This window comes from Mesoplodon mirus, assembly GCF_964341445.2.
Source record: "Mesoplodon mirus genome assembly, chromosome: 2".
Classification (NCBI taxonomy): Eukaryota; Metazoa; Chordata; class Mammalia; order Artiodactyla; family Ziphiidae; genus Mesoplodon; species Mesoplodon mirus.
In genome coordinates this window covers 10,861,689-10,877,637 of record NC_138977.1, presented here as the reverse complement: position 1 = coordinate 10,877,637, position 15,949 = coordinate 10,861,689, and the positions used below count along the sequence as shown (strand labels likewise).

The 15,949-nt window shown below is 39.8% G+C and overlaps 1 protein-coding gene across 1 annotated transcript in view; it reads left to right on the top strand.

Moving 5' to 3' along the window:
• Positions 1-10,914: 10,914 nt before the first annotated feature.
• The window catches only part of SMARCA5 (SNF2 related chromatin remodeling ATPase 5), a 47,332-nt gene continuing 42,297 nt past the window's right edge, over positions 10,915-15,949 (top strand). Inside the window, exons 1-2 of the mRNA XM_082611631.1 lie at positions 10,915-11,550; positions 14,758-14,832. Of these exons, the coding sequence (XP_082467757.1) occupies positions 11,374-11,550; positions 14,758-14,832 (252 nt within the window). The 5' untranslated portion in view covers positions 10,915-11,373. The remainder of the gene's footprint in view (positions 11,551-14,757; positions 14,833-15,949) is intronic.

Sequence of the window (15,949 nt, the reverse complement as noted above, 5' to 3'; positions counted from 1 at the left end):
AACACATGCAAAACACCTGTACTAGGACCTGGTACAATACATGTAACTAACAAATAAACATTAGTTATCATCATCATCAAAGTCCAAATCTTCTATCATCTAAATTTTATCTTCCACTGAGTGCCTGAGATTTTCATAAGTCCAAACTAAGGGTCCAATAATAAGTTTACGTCTTATTTTTCTACCCTGAAGATTGTGTAGTGTGTGTTTGTGTGTGTGTGTATAAGTATGCGTGTGTACATATGTGTATATAAAATCATTTGAAATTAGTTAAGTAAAATTAGAAGATAAATTTATTAAAAGTACATCTGGGCCTTCCCTGGTAGTGCAGTGGTTAAGAATCCGCCTGCCAATGCAGGGGTCATGGGTTCGAGCCCTGGTCGGGGAAGATCCCACATGCCGCGGAGCAACTAAGCCCGTGTGCCACAACTACTGAGCCTGTGCTCTAGAGCCCGCGAGCCACAACTACTGAAGCCTGTGCGCCTAGAGCCCGTGCTCCGCAACAAGAGGAGCCACCGCAGTGAGAAGCCCACGCACCGCAACGAAGAGTAGGCCCTGCTCGCCGCAGCTAGAGAAAGCCCCCATGCAGCAACAAAGACCCAACGCAGCCAAAAATAAAAAAACTAAAAAATAAATAAGTAAACAAATAAAACTTATAATAAAATAAAATAAAAGTACATCTTTCTCTCTCCAAAACATATCATACATGTTTGTGGCAATGGTAGGGAAGAAAAAAATGTTTTTTCCTTCTACCATCCTAGGTTCTCTGGCTGAGGCCCTGCAAAATTAGACTGACAAAAGATTCACAAGAGAAAACCAAATAATTGATTAATGTGTAGTGCACATAATGCAAGAGAAACCTCAATGAAGAGTAATTCAAGGGGTGGTTAGAACTTAGGCTTCTATAGCGTCTTCACAAAAGAACAATAAATTTGTAGAGAAGTGACAAGGCAAAGGACAAGGTTTTAGGCTTTCGAGGGATGTAAACTGTGGGAAGGTAAATATATGGGGGAAAGCAATGGAGTATGGTTTGTGCAGATCCATCTGGGTGCCAACCTTCTATTTTCCTCATAGCTATAAAACTTCCCTGGGAGAGGAGAGTTATGGCATTCCTCATTTTTCAAAAGTTTCTGCTTTTAGCTCCAGGAAGGCTTCTTTCTGCCTCTGTTGATTCTTATTTGCTTCCAGCTCACAATAATCCTCATGCCAAAGTGGCGTATTTTGGAGTGGATATTCTGGTCTCCAACACCACCGTGAAACTATGACACTCTACGATGGTAGCCTCAGCTACGGCCCTTCTCCATCCACCTCCCTAACCCCCCAGCCTCTTATTACCCACCCTCCCAAAAGAAACCGCCAAACAACTCACCCCCATGTTCCGCTTAGGGCACACTTCTTCCAGGCTGTCCCAGTAGGCAGCGGTACTAGAACAGGAACATTACTGTGGGACATGGTACTTATCTAACAAGGAACTATGGTTTGAGGACTCCCCATTAGCCTGGTCACAGCTTTCTTAGAGCTCTGCTGAAAGCTGAGATTCTTCCTTCCCAGTCCTCCATTGTTCCCCTCTTCTTTACAAGTGTTAGCCCTGCATCTCTGAAGGTACCCCCTACCCGCTTCTGCTTTCCCCCCCTTTATCCTTAACAGGCGTTTCCCCCAATCAGTCTCTTGCATGTCTGATCCTGTCTTGGTGTCTGCTTCCACGAGGACATGAACAGGATATGTAAATAAAATACCAACCAGCTGGAAGATACAATTACAATCACAATTTCCACCTTAAAGTATTGAGTTGGAATCAAAGTTGTATAAGATTTACCAGTTTCGTTAAGGAAATTATAGCATCATGAAAATAACTACTTCATTGAGAATTTAACTATAACTCCAGAATGAAAATTCGATCTATTTCCAAATATCATGGTACATCAATTCAAAATACTGAAAGAACTGTAGAAGAAGAAAATTCAATGGTAAAAGACTTTATATTTTAAGTGCTCACCAAAAGGAGTGACAAAAGTGACAAGTAGGAGTGGTCTGCAAAGGTTATAGAGTCTTACAAACTTGTTACAAAGTCAAGGTCCCTGCTCTTTAATTCCTGATTCTCTTACAAAATAGTAAGTAAATGTGTGATGCCTCCTTTGACTTCCATCCTTCTCTTTTATGTCTGAATGTGAGACTTACAAAATCTCTACTTCCTTCCTCTAGCTAGGCTCTGAAGTAGCCCATCTTCTGAGGGCAGAACCAAAAGTTGTGCTATTTTAAGAATGCAACTCAGTGGGTCTCCTGACTCGGAACGTAACCAAGTCACAGGATTTCTCCACTTACATACCCTCTGGGGCATTTACTATGGACAGAAGATTAAGTTCAGCACTTGTGAAGAGCATCTATTTTGAGAGAAGTCAGAAGCTGAAGGAATTTTTTAGAACTTATAAGATATTAAGTTCATATCTCCTTTCATGATTCTTACCTAAAGAGGTAAGAATCTAATTTTCAAATGGGTGAAGTTAACCCCCGGCTCTCACAAAAACATACTTCAAATACAACTTAGCTGAATGTATTTCCAGTGCAATTGAGCTTAGAATTGACCTTTGATTAAATTTAAACTGCAAATGAAAATTAAAAGGATCAGAGTGCTTGGATGGGAATATTAGTAGATTTTTTAATAAAATAATTTTCTGTGACACAAATAGACTGTAGACAGATGCTGGAGATGCCAATCAATGTATTGCATCTATAACTCTTCTTTTTAAGAGAACCTGCCTCCCATCCTCCTGCTCAAGAGGTAGACCTAGGTAACTATATTGGTATCTAGTGGCCCCGACCCCTATTAACACCAAATGAACTCGGGATAAGCACCTGATCTAAACTGGGCTAATCCATCTCCCAATACCAGGAATTTGGAATTGAAACACTGATAGAAATCCATGAGATACTACAGTGCACAGTCAACTGGAAACTGGGCACACCAAATACATTGTACTTAATCAAGAGCAGGGAAACCAAGAGAAAGAGAAAGCCATTCTAGAGAGACATGCAGGAGAATGACAAAAATATATACTACAGGGGCTTCCCTGGTGGCGCAGTGGTTGAGAGTCCGCCTGCTGATGCAGGGGACACGGGTTCGTGCCCCGGTCCGGGAGGATCCCACATGCCGCGGAGCGGCTGGGCCCGTGAGCCATGGCCGCTGAGCCTGCTCATCCGGAGCCTGTGCTCCGCAACGGGAGAGGCCACAACAGCGAGAGGCCTGCGTACTGAAAAAAAAAAAATTATATATATATATATATATATATATATATATATATATATATATATATATATATATATATACACTACAGTGGTTACCAGCATGGACTTGAGTTCAATTCTAGTTCTTCCACTTATTGTAGAATAAAGAAAAATTAACCAGTTAGGAAGCTACATGATAGTCCAAATGAGAAGTATTTATAATAATTAGGGGCAATGGTGTGTAGGGAAAAATGTGCTTCAATTAAAACTATGACTTGTCTAAAGCCTAGAGGACAACCCTCCGGGTTTTCTGATTCTGCAGCAGTTATTTCACAATTCTAAATCACAAATAACTGATACAAATGCAAAATAATTCTTGCCTATAGCAATGCAAATACTGTCTTGTTCAGAAGAGAGTAAATTGACTTTCTTTCCCCACTGTGGAACTGGTTTTCCCTCCTTTGCACATTCATTTCAACATTCCTTTACTTCTCATAAATTTGTGCTTTTTTGACTTCTCCCTTGAACTGCTTGTAACATCTCATTAATTTCCTCATTAACTAGTTAAATAAAAAATACATTTAATATACATTCTTTTTCATATATGTATGAGAGTCATAATTTTACTTTTTTGAAAAAAATTTTTAGACCGTTTTGAAAGTCTTCCACCAAGATGCCCAGTGGATTCCCCTAACAGGACCAGGTAAACTTTGCCATGAAAAAGTGCACCTCATGGGGAGTTTAAGTCCATGTCTGTCTTTTCTTGGCTCTCAGAGGTGAATCCAAAGCAGCAGATTTGCTGTTTTTCTATTTTTAATTTCCCTATTAATTTTGTTTTGGTTTTGGTTCTTTTGCATCTGATCAATTATTTTCTATTAGTGGCAGCAATGACTGGCGATTTGGTTTAGTAGTTTGACCATTTGGTGATTTCCCGAAAAGAATTAGTGTTTTCTTTAAATTCCTTGAAATTCAAGGGCTACAAACCATATAAGATCTCATAAAGTTATTTTAATAAAAGCATTTGAATGCTAACATTTAATAAGCTAATTATAAATAATTGTTACCCAATTTTTTTATACAACTTAAAAAAATTTATTTATTTTTGGCTGCGTTGGATCTTCGTTGCTGCACGGGGCGAGTGGGGGCTACTCTTTGTTGCGGTGCATGGACTTCTCATTGTGGTGGCTTCTTTTTGTTGTGGAGCACGGGCTCTAGGCTCGGGTTTCAGTAGTTGTGGCACACGCGCTCAGTAGTTGTGGCTTTCAGGTTCTAGAGCGCAGGCTCAGTAGTTGTGGCACACTGGCTTAGTTGCTCCGCGGCACATGGGATCTTCCCAGACCAGGGCTCGAACCCGTGTCCCCTGCATTGACAGGTAGATTCTTTTTTATTCCTTTTTTAACATCTTTATTGGAGTATAATTGCTTTACAATGTTGTGTTAGTTTCTACTGTATAACAAAGTGAATCAGCTATATGTATACATATATCCCCCATATCCCCTCCCTCTTGCATCTCCCTCCCACCCTCCCTATCCCACCCCTCTAGGTGGTCACAAAGCACCAAGCTTATCTCCCCATGTGATGCAGCTACTTCCCACTAGCTATCTATTTTACATTTGGTAGTATATGTATGTCAATGCTATTCTTTCACTTCATCCTAGCTTACCCTTCCCCCTCCCTAGGTCCTCAAGTCCATTCTCTACATCTGTGTCTTTATTCCTGTCTGGCAGGCAGATTCTTAACTACTGCATCACCAGGGAAGTCCCCATTACTTAATTATTAAAACACCAAGACTTCAGACTTTGAGCAGACTCTCAGCTAGTAATTTACTAAAAATGTCACAGATACTCTCTTGAATTTTCATAGCTGTTCTCACATGCCCATACTACAAAACTACACATTAGGAAAACAGAAATTTCATTGTGAGAATTTAGGCTGATGCTCAGAAGTGTCATACATAATGACAGTTCAGATAAATGTCTGTAAATTTATATACTTTAAACAAAGCTTTTGTGGGCCATCTGAGAAGAAGAGTTGGAGAAATAAATGAGAACTCCAATTAGGTAAGAATATTTTATGTGACAGACCTTACGCTAATAAATAGTTGTCCTCTACCATCTCTGTGCAATAGAGTTACCTACAGATAGTTCTCTTTGGAGAGGATACTGAGTGATACCCCAGGACTATGAAGATTCTGATTCATTTTTTTCTCTATCTCTCTGGTGCATGTTGATGTCTTTTCATCCTCACACTTAGCTTATAATTGTGATATGCCTTGACTAAAGATGAATAAACTGAAGTTTAGAGAAAAAAAAAGCAGTAGTGTTTTATAGAGATCTATTTCCTGCTGAGTGAAAGACAAAAGAGTATTGGGCTTGTTAGTCTTTTGTTTGTCTGTTTATCTATTTCGAGTTCAACTCAATTAAGAATTTTCTGACCACCAGGAAGAATAGCTCTTTAATATCTGGACCAGAGACATATTGTGATGTTGTGTTTATTATTTTTGCTTGACTTGTGGCTGAAATCTTAGAATTGAAACTGTAATTGCTCTCTATGTGGGTCTGCAATTCAGAAAGACCTTTACTTTTCATTGCGTAAGTGTGTAATGTTTTCCCATCTTAGGGTGTTATTGACTGAATAGGTTAAAACTCTTAAATTAAGGGATCTTGTTCTGATTGGCTAATAGAGGTAAATAAGCACTTACATGGATTAAATATTCCTAAAATTCCCAGAAAATAAACTTCTAATACTTTAAATGTGCTAGAATCTAAAAGGAAAGAAAAGTATTCTTAGCAAAACTAACAAGTGACTTTTTAAGAAGCCAAGCTCACAGAATATAGATGAATCTTTGGCAAACAAAACTAGTTTAATATGTTGGTTTAATAAATCCAGCTGTGCCTTTTCTAATTTATCACTGTTAAGGATAATGTAAGCCTACATTTTACTCTAGTTGGGAATGATCTTCCTAAATTTATACTGGCTTATTGATCAAATAAGCTAGCATTACTTCCACTTAATGTTTAAGATTAAAAATATATAAATTTGTGCTTAACTAAATTGAATTATTATTCTGATTTTCAATAGAAGTTACATTTTATAGTATGTTAGATTGAAAATAATTTATTTAGGTAACTTAAAACCTTAGGCTTATATAATTAATTCCCAGATGTTCATTGGATGCCTAAATTATCAATATTTCTAAATCATGGAATGGAAACATTGATTACTAAGCATGATTTTCAGTTTATATGCTTTTGTTTTGTATTTTAAATGCTACAAAGAGGGTATTTCTTTGGGTCTGTTAATGAATGTGCTTATTTTTGCCACTTTGAGAAGCCTTATAAAGGATGTGTGTGGCTATAGAAAGTTGTGTTCCGTGTATTCATAAGCTTTGCTAGTCTGCTAAAATGTCATCTATCATACAGTTCACAATTACTTACCCTGTAGTTTTTGTAAAATAAAAGTTACTTTGGTTAAAAGTTACTATTAATACAAATGATTGAGACCATATACTTAAAAGCAATAGTTTCAGAGAAATACAACTGTGTACAGATTTTTGTTTTTCAAGGAAAATAACTTTTTCGTGAAGCAGCCATTCTCAGGGTTTTTGGTCTACAAACTCCTTTGCACCACATTTCCACCAGCAAAGTGTGAGTGATTCATTTTATTGGTATCCTCACCGGCATTCGGTGTTGTCATTATTTTTAATTTTAGCCATTCTGTTAGGTATGAAGTGACATCTCATTGCGGTTTTAATTTGAATTTTTCTAATGGCTAATGCTTTTGAACCTCTTTTGATGTGTTAATTTGCTATCTGTATATCTTCCTCAGTGAAATGTCTCTTCATTTATTTTCCCGGTGTTCTAAATAGACTGTTTGCTTTTTTTCCTGTTGAATTTTGAGAGTTCTTTATATATTCTAGACACTCATCCCTTGTCTGATATGTGTTTTGTAAATATTTTCTCCCACTCTGTAGCTTGTCATCTCACCTTCTTGACAGTCTCTTATAGAGCAAAAGCTTTTAATTTTGTGATTCAATTTATTAATTTTTCCTTCCATTGATCATGCTTCTTGTATCAAATGTTAAGAACTGTATGCCCAGACCTAGATCCTTAGCATTTTCTCCTATTTTTTTCCAAAATTTTATAGTTTTCTGTTTTACATTAAATCTACTATCCATTTTGAGTTAATTTTTGTACAAAGTGTCAGATTTAGGTCAAGGTTCCTTGTTTTTTCTTCCTGTGGACATTTCTCCAGGACCGTTTGTTAAAAAGCCTCTGCATTGAGTCTACATGCTCATTGCTAGTTTATTGAAATAGAGTTGATTTTTGAATGTTTGTTTTATATCTTGAAAACTTGCAGAACTCACTTATTAGGCCTTTGGATTTTTTGTAGATTTCTTGGAATTATCTAGTAAATAATCATGTAACTGACAAATAGGGACAGTTTTATATTTTCTTTCCAGCACTGTATTGAATACCAGTGGTGTGAGCAGAATCCTTGCCTGTTTCTGATCTTAGAGGAAAAACATTCAGTCTCACTAAGCATCATGTTAGCGGTAGGTATTTTAGATGCTCTTTATGAAGTGGAGGAAGTCTCCCTCTTTTTCTTCTTCTGAGAGTTTTTATCATGAAAGGATGTTGAAATTTTGTCAAATGATTTTTCTGCATTGCTTGATATAATCATGTGAGTTTTCTTCTCTAACCTGTTAATATGGCAGATAATATTAATTAATTTTCAAATATTGAACTACTCTTGCATCTCTGGAATAAATCCTATTTGATCAGGGTGCACAATTCTTTTTATACATTGTATAATTGTACTTGCTAATATTTTGTTAAGGATTTTTGCATCTATATTCATCAAGGATATTGGTCTTTCTTTCTTTTATATAGCATCTTTGGTTTGGTATCAGGGTTACAGTAGCCTCATAAAATGATTTGGGAAGTGCATCTTCTTTTTTTTTTTTTTTTTTTTTGCGGTACGCGGGCCTCTCACTGCTGTGGCCTCTCCCGTTGCAGAGCACAGGCTCTGGACGCGCAGGCCCAGCGGCCATGGCTCACGGGCCCAGCCGCTCCGCGGCATGTGGGATCTTCCCGGACCGGGGCACGAACCCGTGTTCCCTGCATCGGCTGGCGGACTCTCAACCACTGCGCCACCAGGGAAGCCTGCATCTTCTTTTATGGAGGAGATTGTGTAGAATTTGTGTAGAAATATATGGTAGAAATCTCCAGTGAAGCCATCTGGGCTTGGTTCTTTTGGGGAGTTTTTAGGTTATGAATTTAATTTCCTAACAGTTCAAACATTCAAACATTGTTTCCTCTTCCTCCTTTCTTTTTTTTTTTTGGCTGCATTGGGTCTTCGGTGCTGCACGGGCTTTCTCTAGCTGCAGCAAACGGGGGCTTCTCTTGTTGTGGAGCACGGGCTCTAGGCATGTAGGCTCAGTAGTTGTGATTCGTGGGCTCTAGAGCACAGGTTCAGTAGTTATGGCGCACAGGCTTAGTTGCTCCACGGCATGTGGGATCTTCCCAGACCAGGGCTCGAACCCATGTCCCCTGCACTGGCAGGCGGATTCTTTAACCGGTGTGCCACCAGGGAAGTCCCTTCCTCCTTTCTTTTAAGTATCTTTTCTCTATAATTTTCCCCACAAGATTATCATACAGCGTTCATATGCTCATGAGAAACGCAATCACAATATAAATGTGTCTGTTAAAAAAGACAGTTGTCATTTTGGAGGCAATTTTATTTATTGCTTTTCTTGCTATTTGTTTTTCTTAAATTGTCAGACTTAAGCTTCATCCATTTATATATTCAGTATATTTTTAGGGTTTCCAAACCAGGACCCAAGATATTTACCTTTCACTATAGGGTGAAGAAATACTCTGAATATTAAATAAGTGTTATATTCTTTCTACTTAATGTCAATATTAAATAAATATTTACTCGTAAGCATTTATTTTATTTTCATTTTTAAAAATATTTATTTATTTGGTTGCGCCAGGTCTTAGTTGTGGCAGGCTGGTTCCTTAGCTGTGGCATGAGAACTCTTAGTTGTGGCATGCATGTGGGATCCAGTTCCCTGACCAGGGACTGAACCCAAGCCCCCTGCATTGGGAGCGCAGAGTCTTAACCACTGTGCCATCAGGGAAGTTCTCATAAGTATTTATTGAGTGTCTATATGTCAGCTACTCCCCTAGACACTAACTTTTTACCCTTCCACACAATCTATTTTTGGTGAAAGTATTTTTTAAATATTAAAAATAAGTTTGCTCAATATAATACACAAATTCATTTTAGAAAAAATTAAAAAATACAAACAAAAAAGAATTAGGAAATATACACCAACAACAATCACTTTCAATACTTTTATGATTATCCTTCCAAAGTTTTATTCAGATTTTTGAACTGCTAAATTTTCTTTTCAGTTAACACTATAGAATAAACATTCTTCTACATTAATGGTTGTTAAAGGTCAATAATAGTTCATTTTGTGGGTGTACAATAGTTTTAAAATCATACTTTCAATGTTGGACTCTTAGCCTATTGCTAACTTTTTTGCAATTACATGCGAAGCCTGCGACGAACATCATTTAGGTATTTTTTTTTTTTTCATATATCCTTAGGCGGTTCCTTATAGTCTCAGAAATAGCATTTATAATGGGCTGGGGGACATTTTTCCAGATCTCAATTAAAGAATTATCACTCTATTGGTTAAAAGTTTGCAGGCTATATATTCAAAGGAGATCCCTTCTGTTTGAAATTCAACATAATCAACAGTTTGCTTAAACCTTAACTCTTTAAAAGTGTGTCTCCTTTATTCAGTACGTACTGATAAGATACTGGACATGGGGATACAAAGATGAATAAGAGCCTGTGCAGGGCAGATAGTAATTTATTGCAGTGTGCAGATTTGCTACTGAATAGAACACGCTACGCTTAAAATCTGCAGCAGATGGGTGCGCGAGACCCACAGGCTGTGTTGAAGAGAGGGCAAGGCAGTGTACAAACCATTCTTTCAAGAAGAGAAGAATGTACATTTTAATTTAATATTTGGTGGTTGAGGAAAAGATACAACCCATCGCCTCTTATCTATTGATTACTCATGTTTCTCACTTACATGGTGGTGGGCACAGTTTGCTTACTTTTAGCATGTAAATTCAGAGGAAATATCAGAGGAAATATCGCCTAACTCTGCACCGAAGAGTAGAAGGAATTTAGAAATGACTGATATAGCTAACATCTGATGACAGAAAAATAAAAAATCACACTAACGGGCACTCTTCCTTAGACAACAAAACAGTGAGACGTCAACTGGAATAACCACAACCTCGTCAACACAGTGGCGTCACGCCTATAAGCGGAGGCGGTTAAAGTGTTAAGGCCTGCACAGACCTCCATGCTGCAGTAGGCAGCGCAAAACCTGTGCAAATTTTCAGGGAGTGCTGCCGATCGCTGCCAACCACAGGAGATGCGGCGTCCGGGGACCGAGTGCCGTTAAGAACGCCTCTAAGACTGCGCTCGCGTCCAGCCCGGGAGCGGAAGCACAAACCTACGCCTCCGAGCTCTCCCTTGAGGCCCCGCCCACGCCTTGCCCTAGAGCTTGCTGGGGGCCCCGGAGGGGGAGTGGCCAAGGGCGAGGAGGAGAGAATGCGCATGCGCAACTGGAACCCAGTCATTTAGCCAACTATCAATCTCGCGAGTGTTGAAAGTCGATGGCGTAGGTAGTAGACCTGGATGCAGGCGAGATAGATGATATCTACCAGAGGAAGAAGAGGAGGCGGCCAAGTCACTTCCCGCTCCCGGTCCCTCTTTCGCTTTCCTTTCCTTCTCCCTCAACCCTCCGCCCTCCAGTAAATCAGCCCGCCTTCCTGACCTCAGTGACCCGGGTGACCCCGCCCACTCTCGTCGACGTGATTCCCGCCGTGAGGTAAAGCGCCGGTGGAACCCCGAGCCCGGCGGAAGAGGAGGACGACGAGAGGGGGAGGCTGGTGGGCCTGGCTAGGGCTCGTCGCGGAGCCGCGGCGAAGGGGGCGTTCGGGTGGTCCTCTCGCTCCTCCATCAGCTCATTGCGACGTAGCCTCCCAGGCCTAGGCCTCCTCCTCATCTCTGCCGGGCCCGGCCTCTGGCAGCAGCGGGTGACGCAGAAGGAACATCATGTCGTCCGCGGCCGACCCTCCGCCACCCCCGCCTCCCGAGAGCGCGCCTTCCAAGCCCGCAACCTCGGCCGCCGGCAGCGGGAACAACAGCGGCAACAAAGGCGGCCCCGAGGGCGTCTCAGCCCAGGCGGCTGCCTCTGCGGCCAGCGCCGGCGCCGCGGACTCCGAGATGGAGGTGAGGGCGGCTCGTGGCGTGGGGAGACGGCGGGATGGGGAGGAGGAACTGGTTCCCTCGCCTCTGTGTTAGTGATGAGACGCAGAGCCGAACTTCACCCCTGTGCACCCAGACTCGGCCGCGGACCCTGTGGATCCGAAATGATGCTCTCACCCTTGCGCCCTGTGCCTAGCCTATCCCAGCCGACTCAAATGGATCTCTGGCACTTCACATTTACATTATTTGTCTCTTTGGTGAACCTTGCCAAACCCTCGAACGCTCTTATTAGACACATGTTCTTGATTACTGAGGCCGAGTGGGATCTACCTTTTTTTTTTTTTTTAAGCTAGACTCCCATAATTCCCTCGCCCATTTCTGAATCTCGATTTTAGTTTCCACTAAACTTGGGGGGAGGGCGAGGGAGATTTCCCCTTAGGAAAGAGGCTAGATGGGCGGGGTGGGGAAGGCATTTAAAAGGAGCGCTTCCGAGGACTTGGGCCTCCTTTTCTTCCTCGCGGTCCTTGCGGGGGAGGTATCTGTTCCGGGCAGAAACAATGGCGAGAGCTGGATAGCCGAGGGCGCAGTGGGGATAAGCGGGGCGCAGCTGCTCCCTTGGAGGGAGAGGAGGCTCCTCCCAGGCACTGTTCCATGGGGAGGGAAGTGACCAAGGCGGCAGCAGCTGTCTTGAACCCCCATCTCATTTGGGGAGGGGTGATGGATGGACGGATGAATGAATTAGTGAGTCAGGGGCTTTCAGACCAGCGGAATTCCTCTTTGGGGGCCTTGGCCTTTTGTTTTTTTGAAAATTGGTACCTTTCGCTGCCGAGCCTGTCTTCTGGGCTGGGGCTGGCCGGCCAGGGGATGGTGACAGTACTGCGGGGGTGGAAAGATTGGGGAACTGCCAGGCGGGTCTCTTGGGTGTGCTCCAAGGCTTTGCGATGTCTGGGAACAAAGTGATTGCTTGCTCCTTCCAAATTTTATTCTTGGCCTTCAGTCTGTTTTGAGATATTTTATAGTTGCAGCCCAAAGATTTCTGGGATTTTTTCATCCTTGGACAGATTGAGCGAAGGTAATACTGCTCTAAAAATGAACGTTGCTGCAGGATTAATAAGGAAATGGTAGCGCAGTTTACCATTGAAGCATTTGGCGCAGTAGTTTTATTTGGGCAGCAGCGGTCTAATCTAGGGTGAAGTAACATGTTACTAGTTTTTGAAAGAACTTTTAGGTGACGGTGGGTTTTGGTGGACTAGGACATCTGGTGTTCTGTAGTTTTCAGTGACTTGAGATTTGTTTCAAATTCATATCTGGTGTTGCCTGTTTTCTCTTTCTTTAGGTTTTAAATGGTTCTTCTGCATTCCCTGGGTTAATGTGGATTCCTGCTTCATGGCTTAAGTGGGTTTGAAGTTTGACACTAAAAGCAATTGTATGTAAATATGCAGTTCTCTGCAAATTGCTGTTCTTAGTTGTCCTCAGCTTCTCAAAAGGGGCTGTCATTCAAATGTTGGAATAACAACCAAAGTCTCACAAGAGGTGTTACAGAAACATCAGAAAGCAGAATAATTTAAAGCCTAAACGAAATATTTTGGCTTTCAGTTGCTATTTTTAAGTTAAAGTGGAATTAAAGTTTAACTATGAATATTAATGTTACAAGTACCAAATGATGTCAGTGGTATTTTTATTTGGCAGATGGGGAAATTGAGTCTTCTGGTAAGTAGAACCTGTGATAGAACCCACATCTGGCTCTGAAGCTGACCCTTTCCCTGTATATCTTGCCCTTTCATATTCTTACAAAAAAGGTGTTTGACGATTTCATTTATTGAAGAATGACTTAGTTATTTTTACCTTCTTAGAATAGGAACATCAGTAATTTTATCAATCTTTTTACTGACTAGGTTTAGTTTTTATTTTTTCCTTCACATTATAGTGTGATTTTTCTTTTCTTGGTCTTTAATTTGGGTTTTTCCAAAATCATTTATTTTCTGACAGAGCCCACTTTCCTAGAAATATTAGCTAGCTCTCCTATGTATTAGGTTAATTTTTGTTTTTGCTTGGTACTGATAGGTCACGGAAGCAGTCTCATTTTCTGTTTATTATTGTGATCTTTTTGGCAATGTGGACGGGGCCTGTCTTTGTTCATCCTCATTTCTCAGTATTGACTCGACTGATAGGTAGGCACACTGTATACCAATAACTGTATGACCTCAAGAGTCCTAAATCCAAACCTTTCATTTATTTATTTATTTATTTTTAATTAAAACTGTGAAAGAAATAATGAGTGCTGTTGGAAAGCACATCTTATTTTTTTAGGATGTATTTGACCTTTCATGGTATCCCATTACCATTTTGTGAAGTAGGCTAGGTTGGTGGCTTTGTCATTTTTACTTGTGGAGACCAGAGATTTGTGATGAGCTTAAGGTTACACAGGTTCCTACAGGTCTTAACGATGAAGGCAGACTTGAATTTGGGTCAGTTGACCTCTTAATTTTAGTGCTGTACCAGGCCCATCCCCCCAACTTCTTAATCACAGGTAGCTTTATTACAGTATGTATTGCCACACACAGATGAGTACATCATTAATGAAAATTAGACTTTCACCAGCTTTCCTTATGTTCTTTTAATGAATGGGTGGAACTTTGCCGTGTAGCTGTTGCTGTTGTTTCGTTGTTTGTGGCGTTTTGAATGTCAGGGTGAATAAATTTGCAAAAATAGCACATTTATTACCAATTAAGGAATCAGATTGTACTTAAAGGGTATTCACTTTAGGCTGCATGATGAATTTTTTTAATTTTCCAGAAGATGGGAATCAGCGTGACTAATGCGAGTTTCCACGTGTATGTTTGTGTGGCAGTACAGTAGATACTGCAATTTTATGATTAAAAGGGAACGTATTTTCTTCACATTTTATACTGTTTACTTTAGCTTCATAATTTTTGATTAGAAAATGAAACATTTGCTGAAAGTAGTTTTGTTCTAGGATGATGGAGATAATAATCTTGTGTTTCAGTCTTGGCAATAGCCATGCAGTTTACATATTTGGATTAAATAAGTTGTTATCATCGTGGTATTTTTCATCAAGGTTTCCTATCAGGTAGGATGACAGCCATTTAAGTATCTGGGAAATTTGGGACAGGAGTGTATTACTTTGAATGTGTTTTGGGCAGAAGTCAGTCTAATAATGGTGTGTTGAGTATTCTTGAAGAACAATCCATGATTTTTCCCTCCTACCAGGAAGTATTTGATGATGCGTCTCCTGGAAAGCAAAAAGAAATCCAAGAACCAGATCCTACCTATGAAGAAAAAATGGTATGTTCTAGGCATATGAAGAGTTTATATAAGTTTTTATTAGGTGATTAAGCGTACCAAAATTGAAGCACAGATATCCAATTTAAATATGTATAACGTGGAGTACTATAACTTTTGTACCTTACTTGACTTACTTGACTATGTAAAGCAAATATAGAAGTATTGCATGAATTCACATATTATGTAAATATGTGGGTTATGCTAACACCCCATGTATTTTAAGATTTAGCATTGGGAGTGAGGTGAGTTAAAGACCAGAGAAGTAATTATTCAAGGTAATGTTTATTCTGCATGTGTCTAGCATTGTACTCTACTGGTTATAAAGCAAATAATACATGCTCCTTGCCTGCAGCCTTCTTATAATATGGATGGGATCTTTACAAAAGAGAATATGAATGTTATACTTGAAAAATACCCAGCTCATGTTTCATATCCTTTTAGGAAACTTTATTTTACCCTGAGTTAACCAGTACCTACAAAGAGCTTTAAATTTAAATTTAGATTCAATGATAATGACTAATAGTGAATGATTATTATGTAGCAGGCCCTGTTCTAAGTGCTTTGTATGGATTAAACTCATTTAATTGTTTTGAAGTCTTAAAAAGTTAAAATAGCCTGTGTAATAATAACACCGCTACACAACACAGTATGCTGCTTAAGGGTGGGGACAGTGTCTTCATCTTTCTGTCTTCAGCACCAAGAACAATATCTGGCACCTAGTAAATTTTAACAAATCTGACTTTCCCCTTGTTCTTTGTCTCTCTCTTCAATATCAATAAATGTTTCTGAATCTCTTAAATAGCTTCAGAATCCTAAAAGTATGCACGTGTGTATATGTATACACATATATGATGTGCATAATACATACTGCAATATGTAAAGTAGGAATGATGTATTATTCTATATGATTCCTATTACATTTATATATGTGTATATCTGTAACTGTCCTGCTGCCTTTCTTTGCTGTCAAACTTAATTGAAGAAAAAGATATATTTTCCAGCTCTACTTTTCCCATTCATTCCTTTAACCCTTCACAACTTAGATTCTGTCATTAACACTGTACTAGTGATTCTAATGGCCAGTTCTTTGGCTTAATTGTAGTTTGATTTTCCTTGC